Raw genomic sequence first — 13911 nt, 5'->3', positions numbered from 1 at the left:
CTGCCAGAGCAGGAACCTCCTCACCCCACCCTGGGGCCCTGACTGAGTCATTCCCCGTCCCCCTTCCTCTGCCCCCCACCCCACACTGGGGTCCAGGAGACAGTGCCAGCCAGGCTGAGGGAAGGGAGGCAACCTTAAACTCCTAGTCCCTTCCATTGTTCAGGTTCTGTCCTCTTACGGCCAAAGAGGAAGTGAGGAGATGGGAGGGCAGGGCAAGGCTTTTGCCCAGAATAGGTAAGTAGCTGGAAATTGCTAAAGGAAGAATCTCAGCCAGATGAGTAAAGGAGTTCATAGTGCATACACAGGGCAGCACACAATATCAAATGTCAGCCTGAAAATCTCTATCCTCATTCCTTTCTAAGGATCTGGTCTACCAACCATACCTTTCCACTAAACACAAACCCAGGCTCAAGAAGTTGCAGCTGCAGAGAGGGGAATAAGTCACACCAGCAGACTGGCTCAGAAGGACCCTGAGTTAGGTGGATGTATAAAAACATGGAATGGACTCCAGTAGCCTGCTCAGCCCTACTACTCCTTTTTCTTGTGGGGAGCCTTTGCATTCCAGTAGAAGAGAAGCTGGGCAGCGATGAGGCCGTTACAGAGGGAAGAGACCACAAAGGTTCCAGCCATGAGGGGATCTCCAGTTTCCTAGGTGTAAGAAACAGAGCTAGGGTCACTCTTTAGTAAAACCCCAAAAAGGTTCCAGAGACCAGGCAGCTTTGTCTTCAGGTGGGAGAGGTTAATATGAGGTTTTAGTGACCCCTAGAGGGCAGAAGGTGAACTCACCTGAATGGAGGTGAAGATTCGGGCCAAGGAGCCCCCAAAGAGCAAAAAGACTGTGATGGCTGAGAGCTGACCTGTGTGCCCATTGCGGTAGTTGGTGGCTGCCTGGAGCAGCTAAAACAGGAGTTGAGACCCTTTGTTCTATCATCTGAATTCTTCCCATATTCCTATCACACACTGCCCCCATGCCTCTCACCCAGTCCCCACTCCCAACATTTTTCTCTTGCTCCCAGTACCCACCTTCCCCGCCACCACAGAAGGCACATTGGAGGCCTGGAGCAGGGTGATAACGGCCATGGGTGTCAGTGGTGAAAGCAGCACCAGCAGGACCAGGGCATAACCCGCTAGGAAAGCCACACCTTGGGGTCATAAAGACAAAGAGCTCGCATCAACCTCTGGAGTCCTCTGGCTTCCCTACGCCTGAGTTCCCAGCCAGCAGGGCTCTCAAGAGCCGTGGACCCACTCTTGGGTAAATCTCCATCACCTCTCACAGTTTGTCCTCTGTAGTGTAGAACCAGGAAGCAGATGGTGACTGTCTGGAGCATCAGGAATAGGGCTTCACCCCAAGAGCTGCAGAGTCAAGAGTTGGGAAGAAGAAAGGCAGGCCTGGAAAGAGGCAGGAAAAGCCTCCGTAGCCCATCCATTTGGGGACACAATTCTGATTACTCCCCGTCCTCCACAGCCCTACAGGTTCCTACTTCCTGCCCCCCAGCACCCCCTCCCCCATTCTCTGACTGACTCACTCTGGACCCTGGGCATTTGTGGGATGCTCACCTCCTGTCATCACCTCCACAGGTGATGACAACGTTTCCAAAAGGGCTTATACTTTTCCTGCCCTTTTACCTCCCTCACCCTAACTCCACTAGAGCTGTGGACATATACTCTTGGGGATAGAAGGCAAACCCCTCACCTGAAGGGGAATTTGTTGACGATGCTGTAGACCATGGTCCCAGTCAATGCCACTAGTTCCAGCATTACTGATTGAAGGCTCAACCCTTCAGCACTCTTAGCTCCAATGATTTTAAGCACCTGGGGCAGTTTTACTGGTAAAAGGACGAGAAGGGCACAGGTGAGGAGCTGGTATCCCTTGGGAGCACAACACAACAGCTATTGGGAAGCATGTGAACCCCACTTAAGGTTAAGGGACCCATCCAGTTTATGGCATTTTAGCACTCCACCTCCATCCCCACAGCAGAAAAGATAAAATACATACCCAGAAGTGACCCAGCTACAATTCCCAGCCCCAGGCCTTTGCTGAGGAGAATCTTCAGGCAGGGGACTGAGAAGAGAAAAAGGGATGAGCAGAGAGACCCCTGGAACACAGGCTAGGGTTTTCAGAGATACTACAGGCCTACAGGCTTAAATCACTCTGGGATGCCTTGCTCCTTAAGACTTTGACATACCCACACAAGGAAGCCTTGGGTTGTCTGGAGGCAGATGAAAAAGGCCTGATCCTCACTGCTCCAAATCATCATATTCAGATGAGGTGACTTTCCAAATAACCTTTTACCATTCCTTCCCTCCAACCCAATTTTCCACTCCCTGAAGATTATGTCTAAACTCCTTGGTCTTTCTTCCAAGGCTCTCCATGGCTTCCCTGTATAAAGCTAACAATGCCCAAGTACTCTGATCCATTTATTCCCCTCCACTGAGCAACTAGGCTATCCACTTAACCTGTCTTCTCTTTCCAAGGGCAGGTCTCCTTTTTACCATTCATTCCTGAACCCGTTGTCTATGTATGGCCTGACCCTTTCAGGGCTGCTATGCTGTCCTCCCACATCTTCTCTAGCCTTGAAGTCTTCCCCTTAGCTTGTCCCATTGGGAGTCAAACTCTCACGGATCATGAATGCGGCTAAAACAAAGTGTTCCATGAACTGAGGGGTCATGGAACACAGTGGGGCCGATTGGGAAAGCTGCCAAAAGAGTCTGATTTCTGAGATGGGCCTTGCTGTGAAGTAGCTTCGTGAAAAGTGGAAGGAAGCCAAGTTATTCCAAAATTAGACCGTGAACAAACGTGGAAGCTAAAAGGAAAGCCATCAGGACGGCAGGAGCCTTTGGGGGTGCCGCTCGGAAGAGGCTTGTAATCAAGTTTGACCTTGCTCCTGATGGCATAGCGATTAATTAAAGGTTGTAACTATCTGATCATATTTTAACTTTGTTTTACAAAATTTCAGTCTTTTGGCCTTTCGTTACTACTAAAGCATAAACTTCACAGAGAATTACTTCCAACCGGCGACGCCCCCTAGCCCAAAAATGGCGTTCTCCTTCTACGGCTCCCGAGACACTTCCGCCCCTCTCAGAGGTAATTTCCGCCCAGCACCGTGTGCAGTAGTCACCGCAGTCACTCACTCACTCCGCAGCCACGCCCCAATTATGGTCCGAGGCGGTCCAGCAGAACTTTGACCGGATGCCGAATAAAACTCACCATGAAGCAAATCCCACTGGACGAAAAATTGGTCGTAGCATTTTTCAGGTAAAAGAATCGGCACCAGCACCCGTTTCAGCCGCCCGTCAGCTTCGGTCGCCATATTGCAAAGGTAGCTTCCGCCAGTGTCTTCAGACCGTCAGTGACTTACGTTGCGCATGCGCGCGCTAGGAACCCCGCCTCTTGTCTTTCCGCGGCAAAGCTGGACCGGCCCCTATTCTCTTTTTCTTAACGCCAGTGCACCTTCAGTAGCGTAAAATAAGTCTCGTCCAGGGACCAACTTTTGGAGCCACCCTCCCTGCTGTTTGAATTTTAAAGCGTGCCAAAGCTCTACGCCTACGCACTCCCTTGTTTTGCGTCTTTGTTTACACTTCCAGGGTGGAAGCAAGATTTATCTTCCTGCTTTTCTCCGCTGTTCTTGCTCGGCGCCATCTTGTTTTCTCCGTGCTGACTTTACATTGTTCAAAGTTGATAGAAAGAGCGTGAGTCTCCAAAATGGCGTTGGATGGGGGCGCTGTAGCTAACTTTGGTTATTTCGGCATCTCCAAGAAGGAAAGGCTTTGGCGGGAGCAAAACAGTCTGCACCCGGCCGCCGTCCATGGGCGCCGGGCTGCGGTTAGGGCCCGTGTTTCTCCTGTGGGTCACCCAGGTTTTGGTGAATGCGTGCGCTAGTAACTGCTGAACCGGGACAGTGAGTCAGAAGAGGACAATGTGGGGGAGGCAGGACCAGATTTGGGGAAAAGCAGCTCTCAAGCCTCCTGCCGAGTCCAGTCCTGGCAGGCTCCATGAACCACAGGCCCTTGGCTTCCACCCCGAGGGCCAGAGGGCTTTACCTGTGGTAGACCGACTAAGACCGACTCCTCTGCCTTCTGTGATGACGTGCTGAGCAAGGGCTTAAGCAAGGCTAAGTGAGCCCAGCAGCTCCCCTTGGGAAATGGCTCCTTGGACCTCCCAACGAGAGTGATGCCCTCTGCCACCCAGGGCTGGAACACCAACTCTTGGCCATCCTGGTGGAGGTGGGACTGGCCCTCCATGCTCTGGCAGCTGGGCATCTGCTGCGATCACCATGCTGCCTTGCAGACCTTTGGTGACTCTCATGTCACAGCCTGCAAAGTCGTAGGGGAGGGATGTCTGTGAGGCCGTGGTGGGGCTTACTGTAATGGGATGCGTCTCTAGGTCCCAGTCGCTGCTTTTTGTAGCTGTAAAGGGCTCCTGCAACTGGAAGGGCCCATTCTGACCCCCAGCAATTGCACCATGGCCTACTGTAAAGGGTGTGAGTGGCATTCAGTGGTGGTGCAGGCTGTGGCTGTCTGGCAGGCCCTTTTGTAGAATCTGGACACAGGGTGCCACCCACCACCGCTAAGTACACGACCATTGGGGACATCAAGGTTGGCTCCCTGGGTGGTGCAGGCTGGAGGTATGTTGTTCCCCAGGAACACAGAGGATAATTGTGTGTGGAGGTTGTAGTACCCACTGTTCCTATTGTTGATGAAACCCTTTGCAGGTGAGATAGCATCCCAGGTGCCGCAAGGGTTTAATCAGGCTGTTCAGCCAGTCCTAGACATGGTGGGGAGAGCAGGCATTCTTGCTGCTAAGTAGTTACTAGCACAGCCTTTAGAAACAGAAAGACAGGTGTGACCTGCCCATCTACACTCATTGCTATTGCTGCTTGCCTCACTTGCAGTTTTGTATAAGGGTCAGGAAGAAGGTCGCCAGGATGGATTGGAGGGGAGGGGAAACTGGAACAGCCAGGGGCCCCAGATGAAGAAGGGAGGCAAAGCGGATTCAACACCCCCTGTTCCAAGCTTTGGGGGATGAGGCCATGAGGGTATTTGGTCACACATTGATATTTTATCCTTCCTCACCAGCTCCCTGAGGCTCAACCATTTAAGGCGCAGAAAGCATTGTGACAAGAAACTCATGGCTTTTAATCCTGGCAGGAAGGACAAGGAAAACCAAAGATAAAGATTGAGTAGGTTTTATTCTCCCACTAGGAATGGGAGAGGAAGAATTTCACATTTAATAAACATCTCCCCTCAGTTCTCCCAATTGCATTTCTCTACTTTTGTTCCTCAAGTAAGAGAGGGAAGAAGATAACTTTGTCACTGAGTCAGTTGAGTGGTGAGAAATGATGGCATCCCCTGGTGCCCTGGGTTTTGGGACAAATGCTCAGAGGGGCTGGTAGGTGGGTGGGCGTCTCCGGAAGATGCAGAAGGTAACAAGCACCAGGGCGAGGAGGCCGAGGGCGATCAGGCCGATGATAAGAGGCAGCAATATGGATTGGTCAGTAGGACAAGAAAAACCTGGCGGAAAAAATAGGGCAAGTAGACATCACAATGGCGGTGGCTGGGATAAAGGTGAAAGGAAGGGATGTGGGGGATGTTAGGAAGTAGGTGATTGGTGAGGAGCTTACCTAGATGATGGAGCAGTAAATGAAAGGGGAGGACAATTGCCCTATAGCTATGACAAGTCTAAGACAGAGGACATTTAGGGATGTAAGAAGGGAGATTATAGGCTGCAGTAGGGGATTCAGCGCAGTGGGAGAGTTCTAGGGAGGAAGGAGTAGGTCTTACTTGGCCCAAAGGCCCCTGTTGAGAGTAGGTGAGCAGCTTGTAGCTTCAGGAAGACCAGGTCGAGGTGTAAAACGGGTGAAAGAACGATGCTTGCATTTCTGCAGCTGAAGCTCTGGCCCAGTGGGGCTTGGAGTTCTTGAAGGGATGAATTCTGAACTGAGAACGTCCACTCTAAAACAGTGAGGAAGGGTCAGCTCTATATCCACATTCCCACCCCCCAGTGTAGGTCCTTGTAGGAGTCCAGACACCTAGTACAAGTTATGAGGAAGGGGAGGTTACTCACTTGTTGCCTGCGGGAAGGATACATTGTACTCCACAGCCATATAGTTCAGGTAAACAGTGCTCTGCTGTGGCTCCTGCAGAGGTGACCAGAAAGGCTCAGGGCAGCAGGGGCATGTGGTATCCATGTCCACAGAGTAAGGACTATGGCAAGGGATTGATAGGGCTAGGGTACTTGGAGGGTGAGAGTGAGGGGTGAGGGTGAGGTACCTGCTTGAATCCAAAGCTGAGCTGTCCATAAGGGAATGAGAGAAGCAAGTGGGGATGGGCACCCTCACAGTCACCCTGGGCCTTGGTTTTGTTGGGGTTCAGTACAGAGATGCCCCAAGCCTGTGGAAGTTAAAGATGAGAGGGTCACAAGGCTACACAATGGTGCCATCTGAGGTCCCTTTTCCTTTCAACCCCGCTCTGTATTTGTCCCCTTCTCTGCTCTTCCTTTCCGAACCATAGTGAACGGTCTTGTCCCCTTTCCTCATGTCCTCCATTCTTTTAGCTTTACCTCTCTTCCATCTTGGGTTGGGTACAGAACGCGAATCTGAATCTGTGCTTGGAGGCGGGCGCAGGGCTGGGAACCATTAGTCCACGTGTAGTCTCCTACAGCTGCCTTGGAGCCTGGGCTAGGACTTGGAGAAGGTGGAGGTGGTCCCGGGTGGGGGGGACTGCTGGAGGATCCTGGGCTGGTGGCAGTGCTGTTGCTTGTTGGATGAGCTGTGACATTCCCATGGATTGTCGTGCTGACAGGACTATGAGTAGCTGTTGTGGGTCCATGGCTTGTCTCTGTGGCATTTCCATGGCTTGTCGTGCTAACAGGATTATGAGTAGCTGTTGTGGGTCCATGGCTGGTTCCTGTGGTGGTGGTTCTGTGGCTGGTTGTTCCAGGGCTACTTGTGCTTTCTGTAGCTGTAGGTGTCACGGTGAAGGATGGCAGCAGAGTGGCTGATTTTTTATGAGGCCAGTCATTTCCTGTCCCTTGGGCTTTCAGCAGAGGAAAGACGGGTTACCAACCCAGGGGCAGGCTCCTTCCTAGGGGCTCTCCCCCCACCATGTCCCCTTTCCTTACCTGCTAGTAGCCCCAGCAAGGCCCCCAAGAAAAGCACAGCAAGCTTCATGGCTGAACAGCCTCACCAAGCTCTAGGATGTGTCAGGACCAGCTGCTCGCTCAACCTACCCTATGACCTTCCTTCTTTTGAAAAAAGGGAGAAATGAAAGCCTAACTTCCTATAATTGAGATAACCCTACCCCCCAAACTTGACTCAGCCACCTCAGCCCCAGCCACCAACCTCTTAGTCACTACATTTTTGTCACATGATTGGCCCCGGCTTCACCAAGTGGGAGTTGTCAGGATCAAAGCTGGAACACTGGGGAGTTCCAGAGTTGACACTTGGGAACCCATTTGTGTACCTCAGCAAGACCCGAGTTGTGGCAAATGATTATACCACTAGTTACGCAGCAGCCCCTCTGCAGAGAAAATGCTTTCCCGAAAACATTCAGCAGGATGTTAAACCAAGTTATACTCCCATTTTCCCCTCCGTCTTATCACTTCCTCCTGACTGGGACACATGAGGCACTTGTGATGGTGATTGCCCAACCCCTTACAGAAGGGTCACACTTCAGCTGTTGACTATTGTAACAAAGTAACAAGGGTGAAGTTACCTGGTGGGAGAGGGGTAATATATAACTCACAGCATGTGGAAAGGGGAAGAAATGAGAAGCCCAAACAGGCAGTTTCCAAGTAATTTTATTCAGAATTTTGTGTTTGTTTCCTGAATCAATAAATACTATACAAAACAATGTAAAAATGGCTACTATTTTTTCTCCCCTGGTCCCCCCCAACCTGGGGACAATCCCCTGGGCCACCTAACTTGGGTTCTCCCTCCAGATTTGGTCCAGTAAATGAGGTTGAGTGACATCACAGCCTCCGGGAATCATTCTCAGAGGAATTTGGCTGGAGTGGGTAGAGCCTCGGGTTTGGAGGTTGACTAGGTTAGGGTAGTCGATTAGTGTTTTTGGGAGGAGACGGCGCCTGGGGCAAGAGCCTACCCCAAAGAAAAGGGTATCTAAAATGTTCACGGTTCCTTCTTTGCCTCAAAAAGTGACATTTATTCAAAGGAGAAAAAAAAAAAAAAAGAAAAAAAATGACAAGATGTCCATCCCTTGGCTCCCTTCCCACCCCCCTCCGGCTCCTCCTCAGCCCCACAAGGACTGAACCCTGGCTGGGGTGAGGTGGCAGGCCAGCCCCTCTCAGATGAGGTCAGCAACATTGAGGGGCATCTCCTCAATAGAGGTGTTATAGAAGGTTTCGATATCTCGCAGAGTCCTCTTGTCTTCTTCTGTCACCATATTAATAGCCACACCCTTACGGCCAAAACGGCCACCCCGACCGATTCTGAAAAACAAGGACACCTTAGGGTACATGGGGGTATGGTGAACTTAGAAAACCAGAAGCTTCAGGCAAGGGAGACTTGGGCATGAGGAGGCTGGGTAAATGCACTCACCTGTGGATATAGTTTTCCCTGTTGGTGGGAAGGTCATAGTTGATGACTAAAGAAACCTGCTGCACATCAATGCCTCTGGCCTATGGCAACAAAAGAGGACGACTTCAGCATCAGTGAGTGAGAAGAGGGCACAATGTATCGAGAAGGCACCTGGGACTTAAGTGTACATGTAGGCAGCCAAAGGCAGGCAAAGGAAGTTACACATGACCTTCTGCCCTGAAAAGCTGAGGCATGCCAAATTTTATTCCAAGTTGCTACTTTCCTGAAGAGGGGCACTATTAGGGCCCCCTGGAGAGGGAATCACCTTGGTTTTCCCTTCTTCCCTTTCAGTTTTCTCTAAATTCCCTTCTACTCACCAGAAGGTCAGTGGTAATCAACACTCTGCTAGAGCCGGAGCGGAACTCCCTCATGATTACATCTCGTTCCTTTTGGTCCATATCTCCGTGCTGGAACAGAAACAGAAGAGTGTAACCAGCACCTGGGCGGTAAGTGGGCTACCGCCGCACACGCGCTGATGGTGAGAGCAGCAGGGAAAATTCACCATGGCAGAGACGGTGAAGTCTCGGGCATGCATCTTCTCAGTGAGCCAATCAACCTTTCTTCGAGTGTTGATGAAGATGACTGCCTGGGTGATGGTGAGGGTTTCATACAAGTCACACAGTGTGTCCAGCTTCCACTCCTGGGTGTGAGTTGGGGCAGAAAGATCATTCAGGGGCTATACCCAACAACTTACTACCAGATCCGCCTCCTGCACTGGGCCCCACCTCTCGTTCCACATTGATGTAGAATTGGCGAATACCCTCCAGAGTCAACTCTTCCTTCTTGACGAGAATCCGAATAGGGTCCCTCATGAACTTCTTGGTCACCTCAAGCACATCGGAAGGCATTGTAGCGGACAGCAAAACCACCTAATGGGACAAAAGAACAGCCTCAAGATAGGAGATTCTCCATGCTACCTTCTCTAGAGTACTACCTAAAACAGAAGTGAATGGATAAAAAAGGCTTGAAAGATCAGAATTCGTTATGGTTCCTTTGGCACCCTATACGGCTCTCGTTACCCCAACCACAGTCTATAAAGGATCACGTATAGAGGCAAGTCTCTCTCACCTGGGTGTTGCTATTGAGTTTTTGGAATATGTCATAGATCTGGTCCTTGAATCCACGACTTAACATTTCATCAGCTTCATCCAGTACAAACATCTTGATGTATTTGGGAGCTACAGAAAAGAAAAATATCAGTAAATGGGTCATGAGGGAAATGAAATATGCTTAACTTTTCGTAACAAGAACCAAGAAGAACAGGTGGTCTGCTCTCAGAATTCTAGTTTTGATCCTTGCCAGGGTCCCCCCTCGCCAGGCCAGACAACAGCCCTGGGAAGTAGAACACTACCTGGGCTGAGAAAGGGAAGCCAGGCTCAGATGACACGCATGGGGTTCATCATAGAGCAACTCTTTCAGGGGAAAACAAGCCTTATTGGCAAAATTGTGGCCAAGTGGAGAGACCAAGAAAATACAGAGAAGAGGGAAGTGACCCAGAACTAAAGTATTACGATACTCACACAAGTATCTGCGGTTAAGCATATCAAACACACGGCCTGGGGTGCCCACAATGATATGAGGAGCTTCCATCTGCAGCTTCTGCACCTCAGCACGAACGTTGGTACCCCCAATGCAGGCATGGCAGGAGGCACCCATGTAATCTCCTAAAGCCATGACTACCTTCTGTATCTGAACCCAGAAAAAAGATAAGTGCTCACATTATTAGCTACAACTGTGCCATGCCGCGTTGTAAGTGCTTCTCATGCGTTACTTTTCCCCAGACATGTATTATCATTAAAAATCACTTTCCAGATGAGAAGCATGTTAAAAGCATCTAATGCTCAGGACTGGAACTCCTGGCTTACGAAAAAGTATGATTCACAGTAACTACCCTCTGAATTTCAAAATGGCTTACCATACTAGATCCAACTCCTGAAAGCCAATTGTGACCCTCCTATACTTGTCTCACAGCATCCAATCTTACGTATGGAATAATGTACACTGATGTCCTATTACATGACCACCACAAAAATTAAGTGACATGCTCACTGTTAAGAAAAGCGTGTTCTAAACAAGAGAGGCCTAGAACAGAGTTTTTATTGAGTGCTGGCATGTGAACTGAAGGGCTGCTGGTTCAATTCCCAGTCAGGCGTGTGATCAATGTAACTCACGGTGTTGTTTCCCTCTCTTTCTCCCTTTCTTCCCCTTCTCTAAAAGTGAGTTTTAGAAAACAAACAAACTAACAAAACCTACATCCCCTAAAGCCTCAGTTCACAACCTACCCGAGACTGGTATTTCTGATCTTTCCCCCTTCAAAACCTAGGAATTATAATTGTATGTGCCCCAGGCATGAACCAGCTCTGGCCACCAACACAGGCAACAAGCTAGGATGAACTAAGGACTGTACAACTGCTTTGCCCCTGACTGATATAAGAGCAACACCACCAATCAGGTGTGTCCTTGCCCATTGCCGGGGGGTTTGTCCATAAAACAGCCACCACACTTGCTCAGCGGCCCAGGCTCCACCCAGCAGCTTCTCCATTTGACTCAGGGAATGCATGGAGAAATAATGTCTTATGTGGGGGCAGGCACCTCAGTTCTCACAAGGTGGTGGTGGTTGAGGAGCACACTCAGATTTTTGATCAAATTATACTCACCTGCTGTGCCAATTCTCTAGTGGGTGCCAGGACCAAGGCCTGTGTGGCCTTTAGGTCCAATTCAATCTGTTGCAGAATTGATATGGCAAAAGTGGCTGTTTTTCCTGTCCCAGATTGGGCTTGAGCGATCACATCATAACCTAAACAGACAAGGAGAAAATGTTGATATGGCAGAGGGCACACACTTTGGGATCATGGTACATTCAAGGCCTTGCAAAATGAGATCAGTAAGCACCCAATAGAGCCTACATGCCAAAGATGAAGTGCCTTCACAGACCTAACTCCACCACAACATAATACCCTAAATGGAAACCGATCTGGTTATTAACTCATTTAGTATTACATGAAAGATAAAAAATACAGCTGTAAAGAATAAGTATGAGCTGCCTAAAATACTTTATGAAAACAAACAGTCATCTATGTGTCCAAGGCATGAACCAGGCATGGGCACAGACCAAAAGCCAACCTGGGATAAACAAGGAGTTACTTTGTCCCTGGCTGATATGAGACAAGCACCACCAAGCCAGACGCAACTCTACCCACATGGGGGACAGTCCAGAACTTGTTTCGGAACAAAGGGATCTTACCCTTGATACAAGGAAGAATGGCTCGCTGCTGGATGGCAGAGGGCTTCTCAAAACCATAGGCGTAGATGCCGCGGAGGAGGGACTCTGAGAGGTTCATGTCATCAAAGCTGTCAACAATCTCATTCCAGTTACTCTGTGGGATGTGAAGAAATTACAGTAATAGAAGTAGGTCTGTACACTGAAGCAAACAACACCCTGTTCTTTCACCAAAGCTTCAGAGGCAACCACCTCTCCTCCCTCCAAGGAAGCCAGCTGGTTCTACATGGCCTGGGAAGTCTCAAAGCACCAGTCCACTTGTACACCGTGGGATTATAGGAGAACAGGACTCAATTTCACATACTCTCAAGAGATACACTTTAAACAAATCATTATAAAAACTAAGAATCCCGGTGATGAGGGCTTAACTACTTGATAATTAGGCTATGTATTAAAAATGAATCCTGGGTTCTGGTTTTAGTCTTAAGATACTGAACCAGCAATTCAGAAACCAGGGAACACCGCCCTAACCAAAGGAAGGGCAGTGGTGGTTAAGAAACTAATCTCACCTCAATGACGCCTTCAGGCTCCATTCCATCGGGGCCATTGTCTCTGGATCTGTTGGTTTAAAGTATGAGTATGCTGACTGAAGCATGTTAGAAATCCCGACAGCCGGGTGGCTCCTCCTACCAGCAACCCTCCTTCCATGACGCCGTCTTCACTCCCTGACCCAACCCCCACCAGTTCCTAGAAGACACAGTAGTTACTTTACAGCTGAGTGAAACCTTTGCCCCATCCAAGAAGCGGTTCAGGTCACGCCACTTCGATTTAATGGGGTAAGCCCCCCGCCCCCAAAAGAACCGGAGCATGGGGGAAAAGATTCCTCGCCTAAATAGCCCGGAGGTGGTGCCTGCCGCTGGGCCCACGTGTTATTGGGCCTGGCCGCTTCAAGGCCTAGCGAGTGCACCTCCTATCGCTGCCCTGGCGCTCCGGAAGTCCCGCCCTTCACCTCCCAGAAAGGAGTAAGACATCCCCTTCCCCCCACCCCACGTCATTCCGAGCGCGCCCTCCCCCATCTCTCTCAACAACAAATAAAGAAAAACAAGAAACAACAACAAAAAAAACCAGGGCGGTGGCGGCCTCGCACACAATGAGCCCCAGCCGAGCTAGCTAATGGGAAGATTGCACAACACTTAAAAGCGAAGCAGACTGGGGGAGGGGAGGACATCAGGCCGCCATGTGCTCGCTCCCTGGACCACCCGGCGGCATTTCCACCCACCATGGAACAATCCACATCCCGCCCACCCCGTCGCGAAATGGCGTCGCCCTCCCCATACCTCAGGGCGCTCACCCCCGTAGGAAAGTGGACCTGCCCATCCGCAGTTTGCCAATTTCCCGGCTTGTGCGGCAAAATGGACCCGCCCGCCAGGCGCCGGGTGGGCTCCTGGCGCCTCACGCGGCTGCTCCTCGGGGTTAGGCTCAGTCCTGGCCGTCAAGAAAACCAGCACACTGAACGGCCGGTTTCTTCTTCCCCGACCCATATCTCAACGCGACGCAACAACTGGGACTGAAAACCCAGGCCTCCCCGCCCTGGCAAGTGGTAGCGCCAGAATCCTCCGGAATTCGAGCGCGCGCAAAACCTCCCTCCGACAGTGAGGCAACCGGACAGTCCGGCTATGGGTTCTGCGGCCGCCTCCACCTTTCCTTCCCACGCCAGGTCGCGACCTGGTTTCGCCACTCAGCGTCGGGGCTTTGCGCACAATCTCTGGTCGAGCCTTTCTAACGAACCTCGCATTCTACACCCCGAAAACCAGGCTGTCTTCGCCCTCTTCTGTGGACCTACCTCATCCCTCCCCCAGACCAGTCCTCCCGGCTTGGTTTCCCCGCAACCCGGGTGTGCCTCAGATCCCTTCCCGCGGGGCCCTCGGAAGGGAGCGGCAAGGTAAGTAACCCCAACCTATTACAAACGCCTTCCTTACCGGGAATCCTGACTCGCAGACATGATCCTTAGAAACTAGGGCGGAGTGCCCGCCTATCGACAACTTATAGAGCGCCCAACCCCGCCCCAGCCATCGCATTGGCTTGGCCGCCTGGGCC

At 50.8% G+C, this 13911-nt stretch overlaps 3 protein-coding genes, 3 non-coding genes and 1 pseudogene across 8 annotated transcripts; all 7 read right to left on the bottom strand.

The window, feature by feature from the left end:
* Positions 1 to 381: 381 nt before the first annotated feature.
* Positions 382 to 3338, bottom strand: MPDU1 (mannose-P-dolichol utilization defect 1). 2 transcript variants are annotated; one of them, XM_024564748.4, is made up of 7 exons: positions 3209 to 3338; positions 1997 to 2062; positions 1694 to 1826; positions 1268 to 1353; positions 1024 to 1142; positions 787 to 897; positions 382 to 648 (listed from the first exon to the last, which is right to left on the bottom strand). In XM_024564748.4, the coding sequence occupies exons 1-7, from the start codon at positions 3309 to 3311 to the stop codon at positions 529 to 531; spliced, it is 738 nt and encodes a 245-aa protein (XP_024420516.2). In that variant the 5' UTR covers positions 3312 to 3338; the 3' UTR covers positions 382 to 528. The 2 variants fall into 2 exon arrangements, with proteins under 2 accessions (XP_024420516.2, XP_053773852.1); XM_053917877.2 differs by lacking the exon at positions 787 to 897.
* A 1932-nt stretch (positions 3339 to 5270) lies between these two features.
* CD68 (CD68 molecule) lies at positions 5271 to 7265 on the bottom strand. The gene is made up of 6 exons (XM_024564879.3): positions 7121 to 7265; positions 6560 to 7035; positions 6271 to 6390; positions 6065 to 6137; positions 5782 to 5952; positions 5271 to 5511 (listed from the first exon to the last, which is right to left on the bottom strand). The coding sequence occupies exons 1-6, from the start codon at positions 7167 to 7169 to the stop codon at positions 5378 to 5380; spliced, it is 1023 nt and encodes a 340-aa protein (XP_024420647.2). The 5' UTR covers positions 7170 to 7265; the 3' UTR covers positions 5271 to 5377.
* A 515-nt stretch (positions 7266 to 7780) lies between these two features.
* EIF4A1 (eukaryotic translation initiation factor 4A1) lies at positions 7781 to 13870 on the bottom strand. 2 transcript variants are annotated; one of them, XM_071220483.1, is made up of 12 exons: positions 13794 to 13832; positions 13152 to 13299; positions 12384 to 12432; positions 11839 to 11971; positions 11252 to 11391; positions 10115 to 10283; positions 9663 to 9772; positions 9320 to 9463; positions 9097 to 9234; positions 8912 to 9001; positions 8556 to 8635; positions 7781 to 8446 (listed from the first exon to the last, which is right to left on the bottom strand). In XM_071220483.1, the coding sequence occupies exons 3-12, from the start codon at positions 12405 to 12407 to the stop codon at positions 8302 to 8304; spliced, it is 1173 nt and encodes a 390-aa protein (XP_071076584.1). In that variant the 5' UTR covers positions 12408 to 12432; positions 13152 to 13299; positions 13794 to 13832; the 3' UTR covers positions 7781 to 8301. The 2 variants fall into 2 exon arrangements, with proteins under 2 accessions (XP_071076584.1, XP_024420537.2); XM_024564769.3 differs by lacking the exon at positions 13152 to 13299 and having other exon boundaries at positions 13794 to 13870.
* Positions 8721 to 8866, bottom strand: LOC112308989 (small nucleolar RNA SNORA67). Its single transcript, XR_002975197.1, has one exon. It is a non-coding gene; the product is annotated as a small nucleolar RNA SNORA67 (small nucleolar RNA).
* Positions 9865 to 10002, bottom strand: LOC112309012 (small nucleolar RNA SNORD10). Its single transcript, XR_002975215.1, has one exon. It is a non-coding gene; the product is annotated as a small nucleolar RNA SNORD10 (small nucleolar RNA).
* Positions 10929 to 11073, bottom strand: LOC112309003 (small nucleolar RNA SNORA48; annotated as a pseudogene).
* LOC112309002 (small nucleolar RNA SNORA48) lies at positions 11669 to 11804 on the bottom strand. The gene has a single exon (XR_002975208.1). It is a non-coding gene; the product is annotated as a small nucleolar RNA SNORA48 (small nucleolar RNA).
* Positions 13871 to 13911: the final 41 nt, after the last annotated feature.

This window comes from Desmodus rotundus, unplaced genomic scaffold (assembly GCF_022682495.2).
Source record: "Desmodus rotundus isolate HL8 unplaced genomic scaffold, HLdesRot8A.1 manual_scaffold_391, whole genome shotgun sequence".
NCBI classification, from domain to species: domain Eukaryota; kingdom Metazoa; phylum Chordata; class Mammalia; order Chiroptera; family Phyllostomidae; genus Desmodus; species Desmodus rotundus.
Note: the sequence above shows the minus strand (reverse complement) of the source record. Positions and strands in the feature narration are given on the sequence as shown.